At 42.6% G+C, this 25452-nt stretch overlaps 1 protein-coding gene across 16 annotated transcripts in view; it reads left to right on the top strand.

Moving 5' to 3' along the window:
* TAFA5 (TAFA chemokine like family member 5) overlaps positions 1 to 25452 on the top strand; it is a 783444-nt gene that overhangs the window by 545462 nt on the left and 212530 nt on the right. Inside the window, exon 4 of one of the 16 annotated variants that reach the window (XM_048836237.2) lies at positions 20057 to 20513. The exons of 14 other annotated variants lie outside the window; for them this stretch is intronic. In XM_048836237.2, coding sequence (XP_048692194.1) covers positions 20057 to 20167 — 111 coding nt within the window. In that variant the 3' untranslated portion in view covers positions 20168 to 20513. Of the gene's footprint in view, positions 1 to 8254; positions 8297 to 20056; positions 20514 to 25452 lie in introns of those variants that run through there. One more of the 16 variants, XM_075124481.1, reaches the window with a different exon arrangement.

Raw genomic sequence — 25452 nt, 5'->3', positions numbered from 1 at the left:
ATGTATGGTTAGAAACTTCCAGTTCATTTAACTCCCTTTTCTGTGTATGATTTGCCAGGATTTTATGCAAACTTTGGGGGAACTATTAACAAATAAGGATGTGTTAAACAACTTGTATTCTTCTAGTTGGAAAGATATCCTGAAATCCACAAGGGAAAAGAGCAATGCAGAATGAGGGCTATCATCAGCAATGGAAGCGATTAGAAAGTAAAGGTTTGTTTCAGAGAATGGTGATGGTTAACATATACTGTGTCAGGCTATCTTACAAGCAGAAAAAAAATAACTACAATGTAGTATGAGAGTCAGGCATATTTATGATTATAAGTTTTTACAGTTTTTCCCACACCTTACACAGTTCGCTGAAATAATGGTCAAAGAAAATAAAATATCAAAAATTAAGGCTTGCTAAGAAAAGATGTAGGGTTTGTGGCATTTTAACCATGGATAAGTCTGTTTCAGTTCTGAGCAGAACACTCTTAGCACAGCTGGATAATTCTGAAAGTGCAAGTGAGTCTTTGTCAGTTGTCCTTTTTCAATATAGTGTCACATCCCCAAAGGGCCTCAGCAAACTGCAGCACCTCAGCTTTCTAACTAAAGGTCTTGAGCATGAAAGTAAAGGAGCCCATGCTCTCCTCTGCTTCCATGGTCAAGAAAGAGGGAGGTGCAGAAAGAGGAGAGCCAGCTCTGTTTTATGCTACTGAGTTGTAGCTGTAAGCTCTAGCTTTGTAGGTGGGTAGAGAGTGAAGCTAGAGATACTACCCCCCCTCCACTGAGCACAGTGGCATAATTTATTCAAGAGATAGTAGTTTTCCTTTCATATTATGGAATACCCCTGTATGAGACTATGGGGTTCAAAAGAGAGGTAGCCCTTAGAATAATAGAATATCATAGAATCATAGAATATCAGGGTTGGGAGGGACCTCAGGAGGTCATCTAGTCCAACCCCCTGCTCAAAAGCAGGATCTCCAACTAAATCATCCCAGCCAGGGCTTTGTCAAGCCTGACCTTAAAAACCTCTAAGGAAGGAGATTCTACCACCTCCCTAGGTAACCCAATCCAGTGCTTCACCACCCTCCTAGTAAAAAAGTTTTTCCTAATATCCAACCTAAACCTCTCCCACTGCAACTTGAGACCATTACTCCTTGTTCTGCCATGTGGTACCACTGAGAACAGTGTAGATCCATCCTTTTTGGAACCCCCTTTCAGGTAGTTGAAAGCAGCTATCAAATTCCCCCTCAGTTTTCTCTTCTGCAGACTAAAATAATCCCAGTTCCCTCAGCTTCTCCTCATAAGTCATGTTCTCCAGCCCCCAATCATTTTTGTTGCCCTCCACTGGACTCTTTCCAATTTTTCCACATCCTTCTTGTAGTGTGGGGCCCCAAACTGGACACAGGATTCCAGATGAGGCCTCACCAATGCCGAATAGAGGGAAATGATCACATCCCTCGATCTGCTGGCAAAGCTCCTACTTATATAGCCCAAAATGCCCTTAGCCTTCTTGGCAACAAGGGCACACTGCTGACTCATATCCAGCTTCTCATTCACTGTAACGCCTAGGTCCTTTTCTGCAGAACTGCTGCCTAGCCACTCAGTCCCTAGTCTGTAGCAGTGCATGGGATTCTGCCATCCTAAGTACAGGACTCTGCACTTGTCCTTGTTGAACCTCATCAGATTTCTTTTGGTCCAATCCTCTAATTTGTCTAGGTCCCTCTGTATCGTATCCCTACCCTCCAGCATATCTACCACTCCTCCCAGTTTAGTGTCATCCCTTGTTCATAGAAGGGATGACATCACATGCTGAAGGAATCACACTATAAAGGAAAAGAATGATTCCAGCTTGGGGAGTCCCATCTTCCTATTCCTCCCGTAGCATTTGTGATTACATCTAAAATAAAAAAAATAATTAAATTTATAAAAAATAACAAAAGATTAGTACAGAGATCCAGATAGGGCTATTCCGTAATAATGTTTTAAAAAGCTACAAGAAGCACTGGAAGAAGTTTCACAGATAACTGCAATGGACAATTTGCCCAGCACCTGCCCAGGAGGCAGCAGCTCCTGAGGCAGAATAAGCTCACAGAGGAAATGGAAATTGCTTCTCTTGACAGAAATGGGGATCTTTGAAACAAGACACTACCCAGCCTTGATGCTTGGAACAAATAGAACTAGTACCCTTGCTTGTTGAAAAGAAGCTTGTTGCTTGTTGAAAATTTTTTCTGTTTGAATGACTTTATTCTGTTAGGTTCTTGCATTTGAGACCCTCCAACAGCGTGGGGATGGTTGTTCTACATCAAATAGGGGAAACTTGGGACTATAACAGGGTTCAAAAAAGAACTAGATAAGTTAATGGAAGATAGGTCCTTCAATGGCTATTAGCCAGGATGGGCAGGGATGGTATCCCTAGACTCTGTTTGCCAGAAGCTGGGAGTGGGCAACAGGGAATGGATCACTTGATGATTACCTGTTCTGTTCATTCCCTCTGGGGCACCTGGCATTGGCCATTGTCGGAAGACAGGATACTGGGCTAGAGGGACTTTTGGTCGGACCCAGTATGGCCGTTCTTATGTTCTGATGGTATTCTTAACTGTCTTAAAAGTGATATATAATTATACAATTTATTAGATACAGATCTATGTGGCCTAAGGGAGGGTATCCCTCAATCAACGAGTCTGCCAGTGGTGGCACAAAAAGTGTAAAATGTATGTACAGATATTAAGTAAATTTGAAATGATAAAAACTGGATACATAACATAAACTCTATAATTGTATGCTTTTGACATTGCCATATTGTAACCTGAGATCCCCAAATAGGGGTTAAATGTAGAATGTATGATGTGGAGGAGGAATGCAACAGTGTGATCCTTTAAGGCTACTATATTATTGTAAATTGAGAATGCCTGCTTTTTGATTTAGTGAAATTCAGCAAAATAATAGTTTAATGAATGAAATAATGCACGGAATTAGTGTGTAGAGAAGAATTAGCATGTAGTGTGTTTTAGACTCCCTGCTAATAAAACAATATTAAATCTTCTTCTGTGAATATGCTTGGGAATGCCTTAACAAAAAGTAATACAAAGCACATTAAAATATTTATTAGGTATAGCAAACTACAAGTACCCATGTACCATGTTAAACATATCATTGAATTAAAATGCCATAAGTGTCCACTGTAAACACCAGCACCCAAAGGTGCTTACTGCTGTATCTACGTTACATGTGTCTTTCAGTCTTTTTGGCAGCTCGTTCTGTTCAAGGGGTGATTTGGAAAGAGATTGTTTTGGGAAGAGGACGATGACAAATTGTTCCAGTGATGATTTAGAAATGAAAACAACAATAACTCTGCAGAAATATGACAACAAATATGATGATTGGTTTTGTGTCAGTCAATTTAAAACCACATGAAGTGTGTTCTGAACTTCTGGCTGCTGAAAGCACAGAGACTTCAAAGTTGCCACGCTCTGAAGCTAGACATCTGGCATGGAAAGGAAAACTCCAGGATTTTGAAGCCTTGATAGATCAACAAGATTTGAATGATCAAACTGAAACTGTAGCATCCACATGACCGCCTTTAAGGTATTTTGTTGAAGTCTTTACAAATCACACAAGTGGAAGGTGTGTACCACTGCAGAAATTCATATCCTTCCCTGCGCTAGAGAGGCTTTCAAAAGTTATAATGTCTGAGGCAACTCTCCAACTGAAATCAATGTCATTGTCAGATAACACTGTTTTGTGTCATATTGGTAGAATATAGCTGAGAATGGCTGAGAGTAATTGCCTCCAAAATTTAGAAAACCTGACTAATTAGCAATTCAACTCAATGAATCAACTGGGTGTGTTGTGAAGGTGTGTTTCCGCTGCCTCTGTTGAAGAAGACTTGTTGTTCAGTAAGGCTGTGCCAGAATGCACAATAGGACGATGGTTACTTAAGATGCAGCAAGAAGCAGTCAAAGATTATCACACTGCATCGATGTGTTGTATTGTGATTCGCATAGACAATACCAATGTGATGAGAGATGAGAACAATGGCTTGGTTACATATATTCAAACCATCATACTTAGTGCCTTATGGCATTTATGTTTAACACTCCCAATCTCTTGCTGCTAAGAAAATCCAGGGAGACCTGAACCAAGTCCTTCATAATGCAAATAAACTAATAATAATGCTAATATTTGGCTCTTTAGTAGAAAACTTCACTGAAGGCTGTATTCACAACCATTTGCATTGCTTTGTGGTGACACAAGTTCTCTTCAACAGTAATTCCTCTTTCACAGTGACTGGTAAAGTGATAACTAGACTCTTTGAATTTTCTTCAATAATCAGCAGTCTCCCCTTGCTAATGCAATCAGTCTTGGGTGGCATGCTTAGCCTGACTTTCTGACAACTTTGGGTGCCTGACCAAGCTGAATTCTTTTGTCCCAAGTGGAATATATATGTTCTGTTCGTGCCTCTGAAAAAGATTTGGGGGTCGTGGTAGATAATAAGCTGAATATGACCTCCCAGTGTGATGCTGCAGCCAAAAGAGCTACAATGATCCTGGAATGCATAAACAGGAGAATCTCGTATTGAAGAAGAGAGGTTGTTTTACATCTGTATTTGGTACTGGTGTGACTACTGCTGGAATATTGTGTCCATTGCTGGCACTCACAATTCAAAAAAGTTGTTGATAAAATGGAGAGGGGTGAGAGAAGAGCCACAAGAATGATTAAAGGATTAGAAAACATGCTTTGTAGTGATAGACTCAAATAGCTCAATCATTTAGATTAACAAAGAGAAGGTTAAATGGTGACTTAATTACAGTCTATACGTATAAATGTGGAAGAAAGACTTAACAATCAGTTCTTCAATCTAGCAGAAAACGTATAATACAATACAATGGCTGGACATTGATGAGGGACAAATTCAGACTGGAAATAAGGCATATATTTTTAATGGTGAGAATAATTAAATATGGACAAATTTACCACCATCATTGACAAATGTTAAATCAAGATTGGCTGTTTTTCTAAAATATATGCTCTAGGAGCTATTTTGGGGAAGTTTTATGGCCTGTGTTATACATGAGGTCTGACTAGAAGATGACGGTTGTTTTTTTTCCATATCTTGCACGCTGACCTGGCCAAGATGGCAGACTACTGTAGCAGTTGGCGCCTCAAACCAAGTGTGACCAAGATGTTTTTGAACATCTTTCACCTCCACAATGCAAGTGCTAAGTGGGAGTTAGACATCTTCCTCAATGGCAAACAACTGAAACGTGAAGCAAAACCATCGTGCCACACTGGACTGCTCTTTGACTTACTGTGACCATCTAAAGCACATGGCTACCAAACTCAGGACCAGGAATAAGTAATCAGCATATTAGCTGGTTCGATATGGGGCGCAGGTGCACAGACACGTCACACATCGGCTCTGGCATTGCGCTATTCCTCAGCAGAATATCTGTATGGTGTCGTTCGCCTCACACTAAATTGCTCAACATCAGATTGAACGACCATCTGCATCATCACAGACACCTAGCACCACACACTTATTCCATGACCACCAGTTCTTAGCAACATAGCTCCTCCACACATTTGTTGTAGAGAATTTACAGACAGGTGAAAAAACGACATGCCAATTCAGGTCTCCCACGGTACACAGACATCTTCAGTCACCCCAGAGTGTGACTTATGTTGAAGCGTCCAATCTGTCAGCAGCAACCCTATGGCATGATGAGTTGTCAACTAGACATTTAGAATGGTTTCCTTGTCACTGATCCAACCATTTGACCTCCGGGATTTGACTTGCCACCTCACCTTTGGGCTCTGCTGAATAGGTTAAGAACTGGTCAAGGAATATGTGCCCAGCCAACCTCTACACATGGGGTCTGCGCAATGACCCACTTTCTCAGTGTGATCTCCGTCAGTCAGTGGAACATGTTGTCGATGAGTGTCAACTAACCAGAGTTCATAATGGCCCTAGGGCCCTTCATTCTGTTGATGAAGCTGCTGTCAGGTGGCTTGGCAAGCACTGCAAATGCTAGAAGAACTGGAAGATCTTGGCCTTGGAATTTATGAACAGCAGGGTAGAAACATCCATCAGAAAACCTGGAAATTCCTGAGTGTAGAGGAAATTTGGAGTCATTTCCTCTTGCTTCAGATTTCTTCAAGGGAACAGAGGAGTAACTCAAGAGCCATCAGGAACTCATAAATCAGAATTTGAGAGAACTTCAGACCCATCTGAGGGTCTGTTTTGCTAATGATCCACATGTGACTTACTAATTGTTTCATCCAAGATGGTATTGACTCTGCAGCACTGGTTGAGCTACTACAAGAAGAACTGAAAGGCCTGTCTTCTGATAAGACCATACATCCAACTTTGTCTAACCAGACTAACACGACTCCTACTCTGAAACCTGTCAATAGACTTTGTTTCTGAAAGAGGGCTGCCAAACTAGAGCTATAAAAGCCTTTAAATGTCTCTTCCTATTTTCATCCTCGTATCTCTGTGAATCAAGTTGCTTTCAGTGGCAGCATTATATGGCTTTTGGAATGAAAAGGACTTGAGACTCTGTTCCCCCCAATTCAACCTTATCTGGGACATCATTCATCAGCAAATCAAGCCCCATCCCATCAACCAGAAATGTGGGAGTATGTTGTACCTCTTTTAAAATTAAATTTTCCTTTTTGAAACTTCATAATTAGATGTTACCTATTGGGTTGAATTGGGCTATATCTGTACAATTTACAAATTCTGATTGACATTGTGAAGTTATATTATGAAAATGCTGTATTGTTAATGCCTATATGTACATGAGTCCACTATTGCCGACTAGGCCAATAGCATGTACACCTCAGACAAATACAAAAGGAAGTACTGAAGGTTAATGATGGTACTTAAATCTCATAAAAATATTTTTAAAAGAAGTTACACCCTTAAGGGGGAAAAAATAAGTTTTGCTGATTCCTCTGAAGCGAGGGGTAAGGTTGGAGCAGTAGAAAGTTACCAGAAGGAGAACAAAAAAAGGCCAGGTGACTAGGAGGGGCTTACAAAAAAAAAGAAACACATAGGAACAGGGGCCAGACAGGAAAAGAAAGTGTGGGGCAAGAGAGAGAAAAGTCACAGAAAACTGGGTAAGAGACTCCATGAGGAAGAAGTCACCCAGCATGTAGTAGCTTCAGGGGACAGGAAGACCCTGCCTGCTTTTCTGAGTCCATATACTGCAAGGACTCTGGACTACCGTAGGGAATCGGAACCCATCCCAAAGAATACCTCACAGTGGTGAGGAAACAGAGACATGCATTTGGTGTTTATCATTTTGTATGATCTGAACTCTCCTGCGGCTTACGTTATTAAGTATAAAAGAGCATAAATGCACTAGATTCTGAGCCAAGTATGTCGCTATATATTAATTGCTTCACAATTGCTGTGTGCCCCTGAGATTGTTAAGCTATAACCAGAAGCTTCACGTGTTTAGGATGGAGTTCTGGGAGCGGGATGTGTTTAAGTGCCAGTGAATCTGCCAGGTCAGTGCTGGACCAAGATGGACTAGGGAGCTGGTCAGTGGGTCCCAAAACTTGGAGGGGGGTGCTAGATAGATAGATCTGTGCCCTGAGAGTGTGTCTAGGAATGCTGAGATTGGGGCAGTGGCTGGGATTCTTGTCAGGCTCCAGAAGCTTGAAACACTGAGGGGATCCAGAACAGCAGAGGCTTGGATTCCCCTCACAGCACTCCCAGTGGGTGCTACTAGGATTTTTATTTATTTATTTGTGTTGTGATGGCATCTAGGGACTGTAGCCCAAGAGCAACGACAACAACAATATGCTGAGACAGTAGCGCTGAATGCCCCGGCCACATTGTATGGCTTTATTCCAGGCGTCTGAGAGTTCTGCAGGGTTATTACTGATCTGGTGCAGCCAGGTTAATTGCGGATGATCACATGGTCACTGCTAGTCCATGGCCCGGCAATGTCCCCTCCTCACCTCAAGTCCGATATGCTGGGACTTTATCTCAGAGGTCAGTTTTCCATAATACTCGCCTATTGCTGATAAAATCAAACCATCTTATGCATAATAGTCACTGCTGGCAATGCATATGAAATGCCTCCAGTCTTCTGATGTCTTGTTTAGGCAATGTCCATGTTTCAGATCTATATAAAAGGATTGGGAGTACACAGGTTTGATAAATCCATACTTTTGTATTTAATTTCACCTTCTTTAGGCTCCAGATTCTGTGCATATTCTTCGTGGCTGAGGTTGCTAAATTGATTCTCCTTAGGGTGTCGGGCTGGCTACATCCATTTGATGACAGTTTTGCTGCCCAGATAGCTGAAATCATCCACCACTTCCACACTTTGTCCAGCAGCACAGATGCCTTGTATCACAACATTTGCACCAACACTCTGGATTTTTGTCTTTGCCCAAGAGCAGCTGCCACATGCTGAAGATCTCTAGTGTGTCTTTTGTGTCTAGGTCATTTGGGTCCTGGCTTAAGAGGACATCATCATCCCCATAATCCAGGTTGGTAAAAGGAGTTAAACTGACAGTTATCCTGGTATTTGCAGAGATATGTTCATGGATCCAATCCATTGCACAGCAGAACAAGGCAGGGGCCAAGGCACATCCCTGCTTCACCCAGATTTAGTGTAAAACCTGTAAGATCTATGGGTCTCCCATCCTACCTGTGCTCTGGAGTCATTATGTAGGTATTGAATTAACCTCAAGAGGATGTTGGGAATGCCAATGCTTCATAGAGCCTTCCCCAGGACAGCTCTGTCAACAGAATTGAAGGCTGCCTTTAGGTCTACATATGCCACTGTCAAAAGATGGTTGAATTTGCATCAGATAAAAGATGAAGAGCAAGTTTAGTGTCCATTGTAGATTGCCCAGTAGTGAAACCCAGTTCCTCTGGATGATGGCGTTTCACAAGGAGAGGCCAGGGCCCAGTGAGTAGGATGTGCGTAGAAACTTTTTGGGGAACAGAAAGCAGAGTTATTGGCCTGCAGCTTCTGCACTCAGTCTATGGGCCTTCCCCTTATAAAGCAGGATGTTGATCCCTTGCTTCTACTCCACTTTTATCTTCCCAGTAGTCCAAGCTCAGAGAAAAAATTGGTGTAATACTGCACTTATGGGCTCTATGGTACGTCTGAGAAGTTTGGGTGCTATGCCATTAGATCCAGCAGCATGCCTGCATCACAGTTTCTTTATATCAGAGTGAACCTCTTCCAAAGTAGGTACATCTACACAGGTTTTGGGGTCAGGAATTGCATCTACCTCTAACACATTCAAATCTGGGCATGGAGTTGCTTCAGGATGGTTAAATATTGTCTCATAATATTCTTTCTACCTTTACAGGACTTTTTGCATTAAGCATGTTTTACCATCGGCCATATTTATGGACATAAACTCCTCATGAAGTCCAGTTTTGAATCAAAGTGACTGAACAGCTTTGAATGAGGGTCATAATTTATTAGATCTTATTTCCTCTTCTGCCTCTTTTGTCAAGTTCTAAAAATAAACTTCACGATTCACTTTTGCTCTCGCCCAAAACATATTTATAAAAGTTTATGTTCAACAGTATCATGGCACTGTCTGGCCTTATGTGTCATAACAAGCACACTCTTGTGTTGAAATCAGGGGGTAATTGCCATTTTAGTAACAAAGAGAAATGATCAATATTTGCCGGGGATTCTGCACCTCTGTAGGCCCAATGTGACCTTACTAAACTACAATTCCAGACCAATATATGATCCAGCTCCTTGCTTGGCTGGCCATCACTGGATATCCAGGTTTCCTGATGGATATTTAAGTGCCTGAACCGACTGCCAGGATGATAATATTATGAGAAGTGCAAAAGGAGAGCAAAATGGCCTGAGAATAGTCTCAAAGCCATTTCTGGGACACCTTGGTGTGACATTCATATGTCCAAGTATAATAAAATTTGTCATGCGGCAGAACAGATTGTGTCACTGCTGCTAGAATTGATCTTTATTAGCATCTATAGCTCCTCAGTGGGAGCATAGGCTACAATGATGGACAGCTGCCCATGACAATTAATCAGCCTGGCATATAGCAGTTGATCAGAAACAGGGTGCCACATTGTGAGTGATTTATTAAAGGGTGAATGGAGGACAAGTTCCACCCTGTTTACATGGCTGGTTCCTCCAGAATGCAGTAAACTTGCATCTTCCACCGAAGGTTGAACATTTTTCACGAGGGTCACCTCAGTTATCCCAGCAAGTGCAAAGTTGTATCTTTGCAACTCTCAGTCTAATAAAACCTAGTGCCTGATCTCATTTAGGGTTAGTGCATTCCAGGTGGAAATCTGGATTTTCTCTAGTTAATCATGGACACCATAGGCCTTATGGAGTTCAGCCTAAAGTATGGACCATGTATCCCAACATTAGGGGCCTATTATTCTAGCCACTTCCCATAAACGTAACAAGATGACCCGTGTTCTGGAGAGCTTACAGTCAAAATGTATGACAAGTAGGACCAGGTGGATAAAAAAAAAAGAGCCAGAAAGAGCCCAAGGTAGCAATGAGACAATAATGAACTGCTTCTGGTATGATTATAGTTACAAAATTTCAGCTGTATATCATTAGGTTTAGAGCTCTCCAGGGATGGTGTGTTCTTTGTCTGGAAGTGGCTCATTAGCTCCAAAAACTTAGAAAACCTAAGGAAGACGGTATCTCTTATCATTCTTACCAGAGGGGTTGACCAGTGATAAAGACTTTGTATTTTTATCTTGATAAAGATTTTAAATCTTTTAAACTTCTGATTAAGTTTATGGTTTAAAGAAAAGCCAATTCTCAAATGTGATACCTTTGGTTATAGAGAAGTGCTCTAAGTCCCAATCCTGCAGCCTATTTGTTTAATTTCTGTTCAAAGCAGCGGAAAGTTTTCTTGTGTAAAGACTGTGGGACTAAGCCCACAATTATTAGGCCAATGTAAGCAGGTATTTTGAGCACTCATTTTTGCTAGCACTTTGTTAGCTGATCTTTCCCTTTTATTTCTCCATTTCATATCTGGTGTATTTGATGGAAGCGGTTCAGACTTATGCTGGCTTTACTATTTAACCCAAACATCCTGATCTTTTTGACACACTCTTTCCTTTTCCTAAAGAAGAGATGGCAAACTGATATCTCTTGGACCTACAGAACCATGATCACAATATCATTCTATTTAGTATATATGCTTATGTGTGACATCAAGCTGGTTAAAAGAACAGGAGTACTTGTGGTACCTTACAGTCTGACAAATTTATTAGAGCATAAGCTTTCGTGGGCTACAGCCCACTTCGTCGGATGCATAGAATGGAACATATAGTAAGAAGATAATACTGGAGAGCCTGTTCAGTCCAGTATGATGGAGCATTCCATATTTGTATCTGTACATGAAATTCCAAGCACATCCGGATAGGGCACCTTACAGGGTACATATTATGTCACACAAATCATATTATTTGTGCACCACTGTTAACATTTGGCCTGTGTAACAAAGAGCAGTGTTTCCCCCATGCTGCTACCAGTTTGTCTCATAAATGTGCTGCAGATTTCATTCTGTCCATATCACTATACACAAGTGGCCCTGAGTGTGTTCTCGAAATCAGAAATAAAATTTGCTGGCTTTCTGCCAGGCAAGAAAAAGACACCTCATTTAAACTCACATAAACCACTTTATGGTGAATCAGGCTCATGATGAGTTTGATTATCTGAAAACCATGGGTTCCAACCTGGAAACGCCAGTCAGCTGTTCATGAGGAGACAAAAATATACCCTGTTTTCTTCCACATTCTTTAAAAGGCTTAGTGGTAGGAATCACTAAAATTTGACAGTTGTCATTGCATTGGTAATAGTATTAAAACAAGCTGCTATCATGATATACTACTGAATCAGGGAACTGACTTCGTAATAATCTGGGCAGTCACTGGTATCAGAGTTTCCTATATATTTGTGCATGAAACTATTTAGGTTTGATAGATCACTAAATACTGGATGTTCAGTGGAAGTGTACTGAGCCTTTTACCTTTAGGTCAATAGTTTAAAACAGCTCAGAACTGTCTGTATTGCTGTTATTGTTCAACCGCATTTTGGTGGCTTCTGTGACAATGGTTGTGATCTGACTTCCGTTTGCTGGAGAGTAATGTCCACATCACAAAATGATTGTTATCATTTACACAAATGACAGATGTTTTTAGCAGTCTCTACAGAGGGGTCAGGGAGTGAGTAGATAGGGAGACTGAACTTGTTGCTCTGGTTCCTCCAGAAGAGTCACATTAGGAAAGCAATGTGGGGAAGTTTGTACTCACACTGCTCATTTGACCATGTTATGAGTCAGAGCTAAATCCTGTCCTAAATTATACCTGTGTCAGAAAAGTTGATGTCACCTGCGTATTTGAGAGGGAAATTTGCCTATAATTTCCAGTGCTGTTGTAACACCAACAGACCGTGGTTGTCATTGGGCTCGAACCTGGGACCTCTAGAGCTAAATGCCACATGGCTCTTAGCCAAGGCTGTAGAAGACTCATCAATCTCTTGCTGGGCTAGGTGACACTAGAGGGGGACAGAGTGCCACACCAAGTAGGCATGGGTTATACTATCAATCAGGCAACTTTCAAAAGTATTAAGTAGACTTTTAATGGATTTTAAATACCTTATTATACATAGTGTTCAATTAGAAGAAGAGGACCAGTTAGCTACCCCAATTTTATGTCTCTGCAGCCTTATCCAAGGGCCATATTACATTTTACTCTAGGTAGTGGCTACCCAATTTTACTGATCCTGGTGCAATTATATCTCTTTTGTTTTATTCAAAGTTTAGGGGGTTGGGTATGAATTGTGTCTGAAGAGTCAAGCCTTAATTTTGAATTGTTTAGCAATTTTGTCACAAGTTTAACATTCTTCCAAGAGACTTTTGCATGTGTGTGTGTGTGTGTGTGTGTTTGTTTTTGCAACAGACAACACCGAGGCAGATTACTGATTTAATCATCTTTTGTTCTAAAAATGGTGGCAACATTTGGGAATATATTAAAGGAGGAAAAAGGTTAGGAACAGCAAATATTGAAAAATCTATTAAATGTATTCCCTTGAGGAGGTATAATATTAATTTGCATGATTAATTTCCAAGCATCTCAGGAATTCACCGAAACCCATCTTGAACTTCTTTATTTGATTTATTTCATTTTGTTGCAGTGTGATTTATGCAATAAAGCAAATAAATGAGTGGTTGATTTATCTCACTGTTCCACTTGTGCAACAAAGCATACAACTGAAGGGAGTGAGAGAGATGGAGTCAACTGATGTAAAGTGATTAATTGATTGTATGCTAATGACATTTAGATCTACAAAGATACTCATTTTCAATTTTTGATCATTTTCAAACATTTTATGAACATGAGATGCAAGGAGTCCAATTAAGGGCTTTCATTCCAAACTTAAACTTGTATAAGTAATATACAGTTCAATTGTATTACGGAATTTTTTTTTAAAGTGACTTACTTATTTGTGAAAGGTGTCAGACTGCCTTGGAGCCTGAAATCCTCTGTTTAGCTACAGAATAAGTACATCATAGGCAGCTGCACTGCAGACTTCCCCAATATTGTCCCTCCAAAGTGCTTCAAAGTTCTGGTGACACTGTTGCTAGGAGCAAGAGGGTCATTAAGTCTTTGTATCTATTCTGTCCTTACCCTCTCTGCTGAGCAAGAGTGAGAATTAGTGCCAGTGGCAATAATGCTTGTCTGAGATAAGGGAAAATATGAGATTGAAGCTCAATCCAGGCAAAACGTGTATCTGGGGTGGGAGGTAATATCTTTTGGACCAGCTTCTATTGGTGAGAGAGACAAGCTTTCAGGATACATACATCTCTTCCTCAGGTCTGGTAAAGGTACTCAGAGTGTCACAGCTAAATACAAGATCAAACAGATAGTTTAGCATAAGTAGTTAGCACATATTCTAAGGGACCATTCAAGGTGAAGTGGCCATTTAGAATATGTGCTTACTAATCTGTTTGATCTTATATTTAGCTGTGACACTTGGAGTACCTTTCCCAGGCATGAAGAATTCTCTGTAACTTGAAAGCTTACCTTCTTACCAAGGGAAGTTGGTTTAATAAAAGATATTACCTCACCCAACTTGTCTCTCTACTATCCTGGGACCGACACTGCTACAACAACACTGCATACCTAGAAGATGTGGCAATTTTAGTCTCTACTTGTCTTTTATCAATGAGTTTCACAATTTGAGGGGAGGGACACTTCTCAATCCCCTCCCCCCCTCCTGAATTTTCAGTTAGCTTCCTGCCCAGAAGCACCTTTATCTGGTATGCTTGGTTGACAGCTATAGCTGTATTTTCCTGAAGCAGACATCAGCCCAGCCCACTGCAGAGTCCAGACTATTCTTTTGTGAACTCCAAATTGCATGTCAGTGGAAATTACTGAAGATCACTTAGGCCCCAATCCTACAATGTGTAGCATGTAGGTGGACTGTTCTGCGGCACAGAGCCCCTTTGAAGTCAGTGGCGGCCCTACATAGGCACAGCAATCTACCCACACACTACGCATTGCAGGATCAGGGCCTTAGAAGCTACAGCAAGTGTAAAATTGCAATTGTCACTGTATTGTGAACCAGTGTTCTCCGGATATTTTCCTGGCTTCTCATTTGCTTCTGCTGGTATAGTATTGTTTTGTAAACTATGTGGTTTGGGTCCCAGCTATCAGAAATATTGCTCCTCTCCCTTTGTGCTGTCACAATCATTGCGATCATCTGGGATGGTTTTCCTATTAGCCCAAAGATATGAACAGTTGGGCACTGCAGTCATAGCAGAAATAGGGCTGGTTTAGGCAGAGTATAGATTCATATTAAGCTATTGTGGCTGTTGTGATTAGGAGAAGGGAGTTATGTCATTTTCCCTGCATTAGCCTGCATTATTACCTAATAATCAGCATTAAACAATGTTACTATTACTTGTAATAATCGTTAATGATGCAGTTTTAAAATACAACTAATATTCAACAGGCTACAGGATGTATCCTAAAGTTTCTAGTGGGGGTTTTATCCCCTCACTGAAAGACCTTTATATCTTTTATGAAACACTAAAAAATCTGCCATTGTTTCCCCCCTGATTTATTCCACTTCCCTTTGAGACAGCATGTGGCAATCACCATCCATCTGTCTGAGGAGGACCAGGGGTTCCCTTGAGAACCAATCAGCATGCTCCTTAATTGGCTTCAAGGGTTTGTACTGGCCAATGCCAAACATCTCCTTACCCCTGGGAAATCCTGCCAAGTCCAGCCTTACTTGTGAATGAGAGGTTTAGAGCAGAAAATGAATCTGCCTCCCACATGGCAGCGCAGAGCATTTACCACTAAACCACTGGACTCTGTCTAGTTGGTTTTAAAAATAACAATAATTAATTAATAATTTCTGGGTCTTCCCTATCGTCTCTGCCATCAGCATAACCACAGCTCTCACCAAAAATTGAAACCTGCAGCTCGGATGCTTTTAACTTTCTTCTTTAATTAAATAAGATACATGAGGAAAATGAAATGCCACCAGATTTGGGATTTTTTTTTAATACAGCAAGAAAGTTAAAAAACAGCGGTGCTGTGGATGAAGTACTTTTGAAAGCCACAGTGAAATTGGTGGTCATGCTGCTACACTTGATAGCTCCTTGCCCATGTCTGAATTGTTTGAAATTCCACTTTTTCCAAAAGGAAACAAAACTGAAAGATCTGAGTCATCTGACATCTCCTGCATTAGGGAAGAGTGGAAGAGTGTTTTTAAGATCTGATCTTTCTCTTCTTGCCACTTTAAAGACCTCAGCCCAAGGAAGAATATACAAGCATTGGCTGGAGTCTTGCACTGCTCCTCCCTGAGTTGGCAACTCTTTGTGTCCTCAGAGGTGGACTGTAGAGTATCATCAGTTGCCCTTTTCTCCCTAAGGCCCTGATTCAAGATATCACCTGATCTTCCCATTCACCATCCCCATTCAGGACAGTACTTTAGCATATGCATAACTTTAAGCAGGTACTTAGTTCCTATTGATTTCACCAGGATTAAAGAATGAGGCTGAGTTGGACATTTCTGCACAGCCCTCCCATCCACTGCCAGCCTAGTGTGTGAAAGCCTTACATTCTCTGTCACTAGATTGCCAGGCTGGTTGGACTCCCAAATTAGCTTTCAATAAAAAGTGGTAATCTGGGGCTGGAATGTGCCCTAGATGAGACGTAGCCCTCAATGTTAGCTGCACAACTCCAGCAGGAGCCCTAGGAGGCATTGTGCCACAAACAACACTCCAATGCCCCTCTGGTGCAATAGGCGGAGGGAGTAATGTGCTTTTTACAGCTTTTTACAGGGCAAAGCACACTTGCCTCCTTGTGCACAGTGAACTGACTTCTTGGTTAATGCAGGGAGAGAGGAGCAAGCAGAACTATGGCTCCATCTCTCCCCATTTATTTTTTGTGGGAGTGATACTGTATGCAGAGCTGCTCCCCATACCTGGAGCTGCGATATGAGAAACTCTTTCAGGGCCACATACATGTGAGAAGGCCTTATTCCAGGGCACATACAACCTGGACTCAATATAGCCATTTTGAAGCAGCACTACTGTGAAAACCATGTTGAAAGCCACACGTGCCAAGTAAATGGTCCAGTCCTACGCAGAAAAAGGAAAATAAATGTTAGTCGGTGGTGATTTCAAAATTAAATTAGTTTAAAAGTCAGAACAAAATTTCTGTAAAAAGGGTTACTAGCTCCTTTCTTACCAATTCTTTCTCATGTATTCATAACTTAATTATTTTTCATAAATGCAGGGAATATTCACTAAAGCCCACAAAAATATAGTGTTCTTAAATCAGAAAAAAATCTATATTATACCAGCAATAAAACTGCTCAAGGATGTGCATTAGTGGGTCATGGGTGCATTCATAGAATATCAGGGTTGGAAGGGACCTCAGGAGGTCATCTAGTCCAACCCCCTGCTCAAAGCAGGACCAATCCCCAATTTTTGCCCCAGATCCCTAAATGGCCCCCTCAAGGATTGAACTCGTAACCCTGGGTTTAGCAGGCCAATGCTCAAACCACTGATCTCTCTCTCTTACCCGCTGCAGTCCTCAGGGTATGGAGGTAACCTACTGTGCCTTTTACCTTCTGCTGTCCTGTATGTTCCACTGAAACTTAAAGCATGTGTCATATCTGATTATTCAGTTGGACTATATTGTGGAATTAATTATTGTACTTGTGAAATATCACTCTTGGTATCAGTCATTTTTTGAGTTCAATATATGCAATAAACACTTCAAGCGGGTAAGTTAAAAAAACACAAAGTAAGAGGGCAGAACCCCTGAAAATATTATATAGTATATTTTTCAAAAAATAAAGCCCAGGTTATCAACCTACAAGATACTCTGTATTGGCAGAATTCATTAATTCTTTCATCAAGTTACTTACATACATGCTTCAAATATGGTTTTTGATTTTTTAATAATCTTTCTTTGTTTCTATGAAACTGAACCTGAGCTCCTGGAATAAGGCAAGAATTTCTTGTAACCCCAGGAAATTTCTGGTAGCAGTTGGCTAACATTGTTCCAGTCTTTTTTTTTAAACCTTACATTTCAGGAGCTTGTAAACACACCTATTAAAATTTACGTGAGGCCACTACTTGGACGAAAAATTACAAAAACAAAATAAAAGTTTTTTTATCTTAAATCTGAAGAAGTTATGTGAAGTATTTTAACCTGCAATTAATAGAGATACTATATTTTCCTAGAGGATAATCTGCGCTATATTTTCTGACAGATAGCACATGAAATTATAACAGTTTCAGCAGAACCGACTATCAGCATTGGCACCTGCAGTGAACTTGCTTGCCTTCAGAGAGCTCCAGTTTTTAAATGCGATGTTACTTAATTTCATTATTTTAAATGAAAAGAAGTGCTTGTGATCACTAAAATGCAGCTTTTAACATTGACCTTTTGTTCATAAACGTGCCCTTCTGTTGACACTGTTTGTTGTTATATGTATGGTAAAAATGGAATGAAGTAATTTCATAGAACCGTAAAATTCTGTAAAACTGGTAGAAAGGCTACCTTACTATCTTAGACACATAATGGGCCAGTTCCTCGGCTCCAGTTCCAGAGTCTCACGTTGAGCTACCCAAAATCAGCAGTCAATTTTGAAAATTTCTACCCCAATGACTTCAGATGATCTTCTTTTCTCCAAACCAAAGGCTTAATTCCCAATACAACCAGCTCAGAGGAAACAATTAATGTAACTTTTACACGTTGTTACCCCAAATAAGCATGCAAGGGCATTTTGGGTGCTGTAATCTGATGAGAATGACTGATGCCTTTTTGGTGACCTCTAATGGAAAACTCATATTTCTTTATTTAATTACTCATATTACATGAATGTACCAAATATCATGAATCTAGCTCAGCAATAACATGGAATTGTACTGGCTGTTAATCAGTGAATGAATGACCTCTTATGAGTATTTACAGTACTTATTGGAGATGTTTTTGATAGGTTCCATCCTCTTTCTCCCACATCACCTGTCTGCTTTGTTCCCCTGGTTTCTCAGTGGAGCTGTGATGTGATGGAGGCTTCCAGTGCCACACCAGAGAAGGAGGCCTTATTCTGGGCCATGTAAAACCAGGGCTCAATCTAGCCTAAGGAGTACACTCAGCCCTCAGTGCTTAGTGTGGTTTGGTATGAAAAGCTTCTGTAAAAATGGCATTGTAGGGTTCTGTGTTTATTGTGTCTTGCTAATTCCATATCAGATTAGGTCAGGTCACAAATAAAAGGATGATTGTCCAACTTCCAGCTCTGGAAAAAGCAGCCTTTTATATGGAGCTCTTTGAGACAAAACACGGGTGATTTCATCCTTACCATCACTTTCAGAGCAGACCTGCCCTGTAATGCACCTGAGTAATATTTACACAGTAATTACTCCATTATGGGAACAATTTTCAAAAGGCCCTATGTGCCTCAAGTGCTTCAGTTCCATTTTCAAAAGTGACATAGACACCTAACTGCCACCTTAGGTGCCTGTGTCCACAATTTAGATGATCAGAACCCATGTCCAGCTGCTGCCTAACCTGGTAGGAGCCTAAAATCCTCAGGCACCTTCGTTTCTGCCAGTGAAGTCCCCTGAGTTTCTGCTGGTGGACATGTGCAAAGCTGTCTGAGTCCTGACACCACTGAGCTGCTTCGCACCTGACTCATGCCTAAGCCCCAGTGGGAGTTCACAAAGGAGGCGTTCCCCTGCCTGTCTTGCCTGTGAGGTCCAACCCAGTAAATGTGCTTTGAGAACACCCAAAACCACATCTACCAGATCAGGACCCACACAATATAATGGTTGTGATGGTTCCCTTATTTCTTAGAGCCAGGTGGTTGGAGCATTCACCCAGACTATGGAGACCCAGGTTCAAATCCCTAAAGCAAGGACTTGAACCCAGGTCTACCATCTTAGTGCCCTAACTATTGGGCTGTGGGGTAGTCTGGGTTGGGGTTTTCTCAATTTTTCCTTTGGAAGCTTTCCTACTTTGTATGACATACTTAAATATTTTTTGGAGCTGAGATTTGAATCTGCCTCTCCCACAACCTAGCAGAGCACTTTAACCACTGGGCTATAGAGTTGTTCTCTCATTCACTCTCGCTAGCTTAGGTGGGTCCCCACTCAGCTTGCTGGCTTCTGTGAATCCCATTCTCACATGTCTAACTTTCCTTAGGATTATATAGGGAGCCTGGGTACCTAACTCTCCCCATGGACTGTATAGGGACCCTAGACTCCAAATATGAAGCTGAGGGATTTCACTGGACCAAAAGGAAGGTGCTGCAGTACTGAGCCTAAGACCCCTTTGTGGATGTTGCCTTTAGTAGCTTAAATCTCACTGAAAGTCAGTGAGACTTAGGGCAAGTCTACACTATGGAGCTAGGTCGACCTAAGTTACGCAACTCCAGCTCCGTTAATTATGTAGCTGGAGTCAACGTATCTTAAATCTATTTATTGTGGTGTCTAAATCGCACAGGGTCGATGGGAGAAACTGTCCCATCAAGTTATCTTATGCTTCTCGTTCCAGTGGAGTACTGGAGTCGACAGGAGAGTGATCAGCGGTCGATTGAGCTCGTCATCACTAGACCCACTAAATCAACCCTGTGGATCGAGCGCCACACATCGATCCCCTGGCTAGTGGAGAAAAGCCCTTAGGCTACCTTTTTCTGGATGCCAGGAAACTTCAGACACTTTGGCAACTGTTCGTTCTGAGGTTGTTGAATTCTGAGTGGCAGTTCAAACACACATTCTTTCAAAAGACCATTTATTATGTTTGGTGTGGGGTTAGAACATAATAGAGCAAATGGGAACAGAATCTTGGAAGGAGCACACAGGGAAATAGGTAGGCCTGAGACCTTAAATGCAGAGCTATGTTTTGCTGAAGTCCTGTTGACGCCTCCTTTTGTGTACACATTGCTACTGTTTTATTCCACTTTGTTCAATGTAATAAAAGGAACTATGTGCATAATCTAGATAAAAATAAACTTGAATCTGTGTTCATTTATTTCTCACCCACCAAGGATTTATTCTACTCCAGAAATTCAAACCTTTTTGACCCCCAAGCACAGGACACCAGCAATAAATTTACTCTTGGTCAACTTTGAGAAACTATTTCTTTTAAGACTCAGTCTTTATTTTAAGACTCAGTGGGCCTGATTTGGCCTTCTGCCTATATTTGGACACCCTTCACTAGACCAGTTAGCCAATGTCCAGTACATAGTTAATTGTGAGAGCGAGAGCTGTACTTTACACAGATGAATAATCGTAGGTTATGACACAGAAAAATACATTAAGTAGTGGAAACTTCAATCAACAAATGGATAACTTCATTTCAAAATGACAAAAGACTCAAAGGACATTTAATTGCAGTTATCTCTGTAATATTGTTCTTAAGAGCTTAGTTGGGAATATAATTTGAGATAGCAGTACATTTTCCCCAAACTCATAAACACGGGAGGCCCTGGCCCTTTTTCTACCTTTACATTTTATGATACTCTGTGTGTCTCTGTGTGTATATTGTGATAGACCCAGGCCAGTTGGGTACAGCAGAGTAGTCCTGTTGGTATCCAGGAGGTGAGCAGGCTTCTGTCCCAGCACTACTAAAGGACCTCCCCTCAGTCTAAGGGGAGGATCCACAAGTCCAGGATTCCAAATAAGTTTGGGGGACAACTAATGAGATAACAGGAACGGGAGCTCACAGGGCTAAATGAAGGGAACCTGATGGGGACACTGAGCAGAGAACCCCGGACGGCGCCCACTGCTCCTCAAAGGCATCCAGGGAGCCAGCGGATGCCGCCCAGAGGAACTCTGCCTGGATGCGTGAACGGAGCGAGAAATGGAAATAGGCCCCACAGTCGCAGGAAACCCCGTCAGCCAACCTCCTCTCCCTGGTTTTGTAGATGGCCATTTTGGCCAGGGCTAGGAGGAGGTTGACAAGGAGGTCCCACAACTTTGTGGGGCCATGGATAGGGAGTGCATAGATGAACAGGTGAGGGGAAACGTGCAACCAAAACCATAATAAAATATCTAGGAGGAGCCGGAATAGGGTCTGCAACCTGGCGCACTCCAGGTACACGTGCGCCAAGGTCTCCCTCATGCCGCAAAAGGGGCAGGTGTCCGGGAGGGGAGTGAACTGCGCCAAGTACACGCCCGTGCTCATGCTTCCCTGAAGGAGCCGCCAGCTGATGTCCCTGGTGGGCCTTGGGACCAGGATGGAATATAGGCTGGCCCATCGGGGCTCCTCACCCTCCAGAGGCTGCAAGAGGTCCTGCCACTTCATGTCGGGGCGGGACGTGTGGGTGATGAAGTGAAGGGTATGGAGCACGAGCGTGTATAGATGTTTCCTTGGCACAGTCTGGAAACTAACCGGCTGCAAGTCGTGCAGCCAGCTAACAGTGAAGGGGTGGGGGGAGCAGTTGGGTCCACGAGGCAGGGACCCCTGCAGAGACCCAGTGCACTCCTGGCCAAAAGAACTCCAGAATTGCCACCTGGAGGTTGGCCAGGAAGCCCGGGGCCAGGACTGGGGTGTTGAGCCAGTACCAGAGCATGGACAGGGCTAATTGATTGAGCACCAGTGCCCTCCCTCGAAGGGAGAGACACCGGAGTAGTCCTGTCCATTTCCAGAGCCGCTCTGTCACCCTGCCCTCTAAACCGTGCCAGTTTTCCGGCAGAGATGGATGCGTGGCAGAAAGGTGAACGCCCAGATAGAGCAGCGGAGCCGGGCTCTACCGGATGGTCTGAAGTGCGGGTGGGAGGGAGCTCACCTGCCACCCGTCCCAGACCACCAGGCCAGAGCTCTTGACCCACTTGACCCAGGTGGAGGAGGCTGCCGAGTAGACTGCCTGATAAGCCTTCACCCACGCCAAGTCGCCCGGATCCTGGACCACGAGGAGCACGTTAGTGGCATACACCGATAGGACCAGCCGCAGTTCCGGTTTTCGCAGCACCAACCCCGTCAACCTCCAGTGGAGGGGATAGAAGAAGGGCTCAATCGCCAGAGCATACAGCTGGCCTAAGAGGGGGCACCCCTGCCGTACTCCCCACCCGAAGCTGACCGACTCAGTCAAGGTCCTGTTGAGCCTGACCAGACACTCTGCGGAGGCGTACAGCACCTTGAGAAAGCCCACAAACTGGGGTCGGAAGCCTAAGGCTCGCAGAGTGCCCAGGAATTAACAGTGGTCCACCTTGTCGAATGCCTTCTCCTGATCCAGGGACAGGAGGGTGAACGACAGACCATCCCTACACCCAAGCTCCAAGAGATCCTGGACCAGGATCCATGTAGTCCATGCGGAGGTACAGCAGAGTAGTAGAAGGCAGATATACTGGCCACTGGATAAGCAGTTTTCTGTTCCCTGACTGACCAGAGCAGGAGCTGCTCCAAACTAGGGTGAACACATGACTCCAGTTAGCCTGCAAAGAGTCAGTTGAAGCCGTTAGGCTAATGAGAACACCTGACTCCAATCAACCTGCAAAGCGTCAGGTGAGGCTGTTAAGTTAACGTGAACACCTGACTCTAATTAAGGCCCCTCTGATACTATAAAAGGGCTCACTCCAGTCAGGCCAAAGAGAGCCAGGGAGCCAGAGGAGAGGAAGTGTGGCCGAAGGGAAGGGTAATGAAGACACCTTTAAGCCACTGGAAAGATAGCCCTAAGGTAAGGGTGAAGAAGGCATTAAGAGAGAGAAGCGGGAGAGCTGTGGGGAAGTAGCCCAGGGAAATGTAGCAACTCTGGCGGTGAAAGGTCGGCTGCCAACAGCTGCTGCCATTGGGGTCCCTGGGCCGGAACCCGGAGTAGAGGGTGGGCCCGGGTTCCTCCCAACCTGCCACTACAGAAACACCTCCTGGGAGGGGAAGACAGGCCCCTGTCAGGACAGGAGACTGAACTGTTCTAGAATAACCCCACAGGAAAAACAGAGACTGTGGGAGTTCTCTCACCAACCTTCTTGCTGGCTTATGATGAAAAGGGTTCAGTAGACTGTAACCCTGGCTCTAGAGAGAAAAGGGCTACGTGGAGGGTTGGAGTGAGCCTCTGAGGCTTGCATAAACTGCCTGGAAGCATGAGACAAGGTTGGAGCTCTGCCACTATATATATATATATATAAATAAATTCCGGATGAGGATTTGCTAACAAGGAGATGTCTGGGAAATAAGCCAGCTTTAGTGGTTTCAGGAGAATTTTCAGAATTACAGAGTGGCATAGGAATATACCTATATTTAAATACACAAATGTCTCAAATTATCACAGCAAATGGCAATTGACAGCTTATGATGCATCTTGGCACCGATTTCAGATCAAACCACATACCAGGCTTTAAATCAAAATATATTTATCTTCTTGTTGACATGAATATCAATCTCAAGCTTCAGCTTCTGGATTATGTTTACTTATGATCCATAAAGGAGCCATCTTAATTTTTTCACATTTAAATGTTGTTTGTGCTGCTTTTGGCTTGCTAGACAACAGTATATCCCATATGTGAATATGACATTGCCATCACTAGGAATGTTACGATCATTTTCAGGATACTGTCTTTCTGAATTTGGATAGCGAACTGCTCGGCTGCAGTCTGTGTTTTTGGCCATAGACACCTGGCCCATCCTAGAGAAAGATGACCTCTGGCAAAATATTGGGATTATTGTTTCCCATCTGGAGGAAGCCCAGGAAGTTCCAGATGTCAGAGTTCTGGCTCATCAAAGTGCCAGTTTTTGAACGAAGGTTCCCAGGATCAGAGTGGGTTTTATTGGTGGAATATCTACCTCACGTTGCCATTTAGGAGAGGGACAGTTTAATATTATTTTGGCAAAAGTTCACCTTAAAATGGAAATATCATTTTGGAAACATTTGACGTTAACCATTGATGTGACTGTTCTGCTTTTTGGCATTTGTGTATGAACGATGAAGAATGCAGTCACTTTGTAGGGTATTATATATTGTCTCCCTATGGCTCAGTTTCACGAGCCATAAAATGGCACTAATGATGCTTAACTCCCTTTGTAAAGCTTCTTGAGCTATTCTGATGAAAAGCACTATATAAGAGCTATGTAATATTGTTATACTTGCATAGTAGTTAGATAAGTGGACATACTGTAATAATATGAAAAACACTTTGGGTCAGATCGTGTCTGGCCCTGGCAGTTGCACAAGGTAGGAGAGAAGGTACAAGGAGCCTTCCAAACTACCTATGTAGAAGCCAGAATAAGCAGTATGTGTAATGGCTGCTTGAGGGCAGCACCAACATCAGCCCTATCATCTCCACAAGGTGAGCAGAGCGGGCCCCGCATGAGGAGGGGAGAATTCATGCTGGATGCTGTAAGTAAGTAAGTTTAACATGGACCTCAAGCGCAAATGCCTTGAGGAGCTTCTACTCAGTCTGCAGCAGTCTTTCCCTCAGCTTCACAGTAGGGCTGTGCCTTAAGGTACAATCTAGCCTCTCGAATCATTTACTGTACACAGAATGGTGCTTGTAAGAATCCTGAGATCGCACCCACGTTGTCTTCCACTCTCAAGACTCTTGCATCATTTCTCCCTTTTTTCACATCTCTCCTCTACTTGAATGAGGCTCCTTTCTGTACCTTTCACACTAATCAGCTAGACGTGTCAGTGGTAAGCAACACCAGACACTCCCTCCCCATCAGCCCTGATATCATCCACAGTAATCCCAGCCTGTGCCAGTTTTTTGGACTGAGAGCCTGGGAATGAGAATCAAATACAGATCTCAGGCCCCAGGCATCTGAGCATGTGTTTTCTCACAAGGCAAAAATGTAGCACTGAAGGGTGATTGTAATGGTGAGATGTTGAGTTTTCACCAATCATGTCATCTGGGCTATTATAAAATCTTCAGGACCTATCTCTTTATTTGGCTGCATTCTCTTGTAATTGCTAAGACACAGTGCTAGCTATCTCTCCCTTCTACTTTAAGATCCTC

This window comes from Caretta caretta, chromosome 1 (genome assembly GCF_965140235.1).
Source record: "Caretta caretta isolate rCarCar2 chromosome 1, rCarCar1.hap1, whole genome shotgun sequence".
NCBI lineage: Eukaryota > Metazoa > Chordata > Testudines > Cheloniidae > Caretta > Caretta caretta.
Note: the sequence above shows the minus strand (reverse complement) of the source record. Positions and strands in the feature narration are given on the sequence as shown.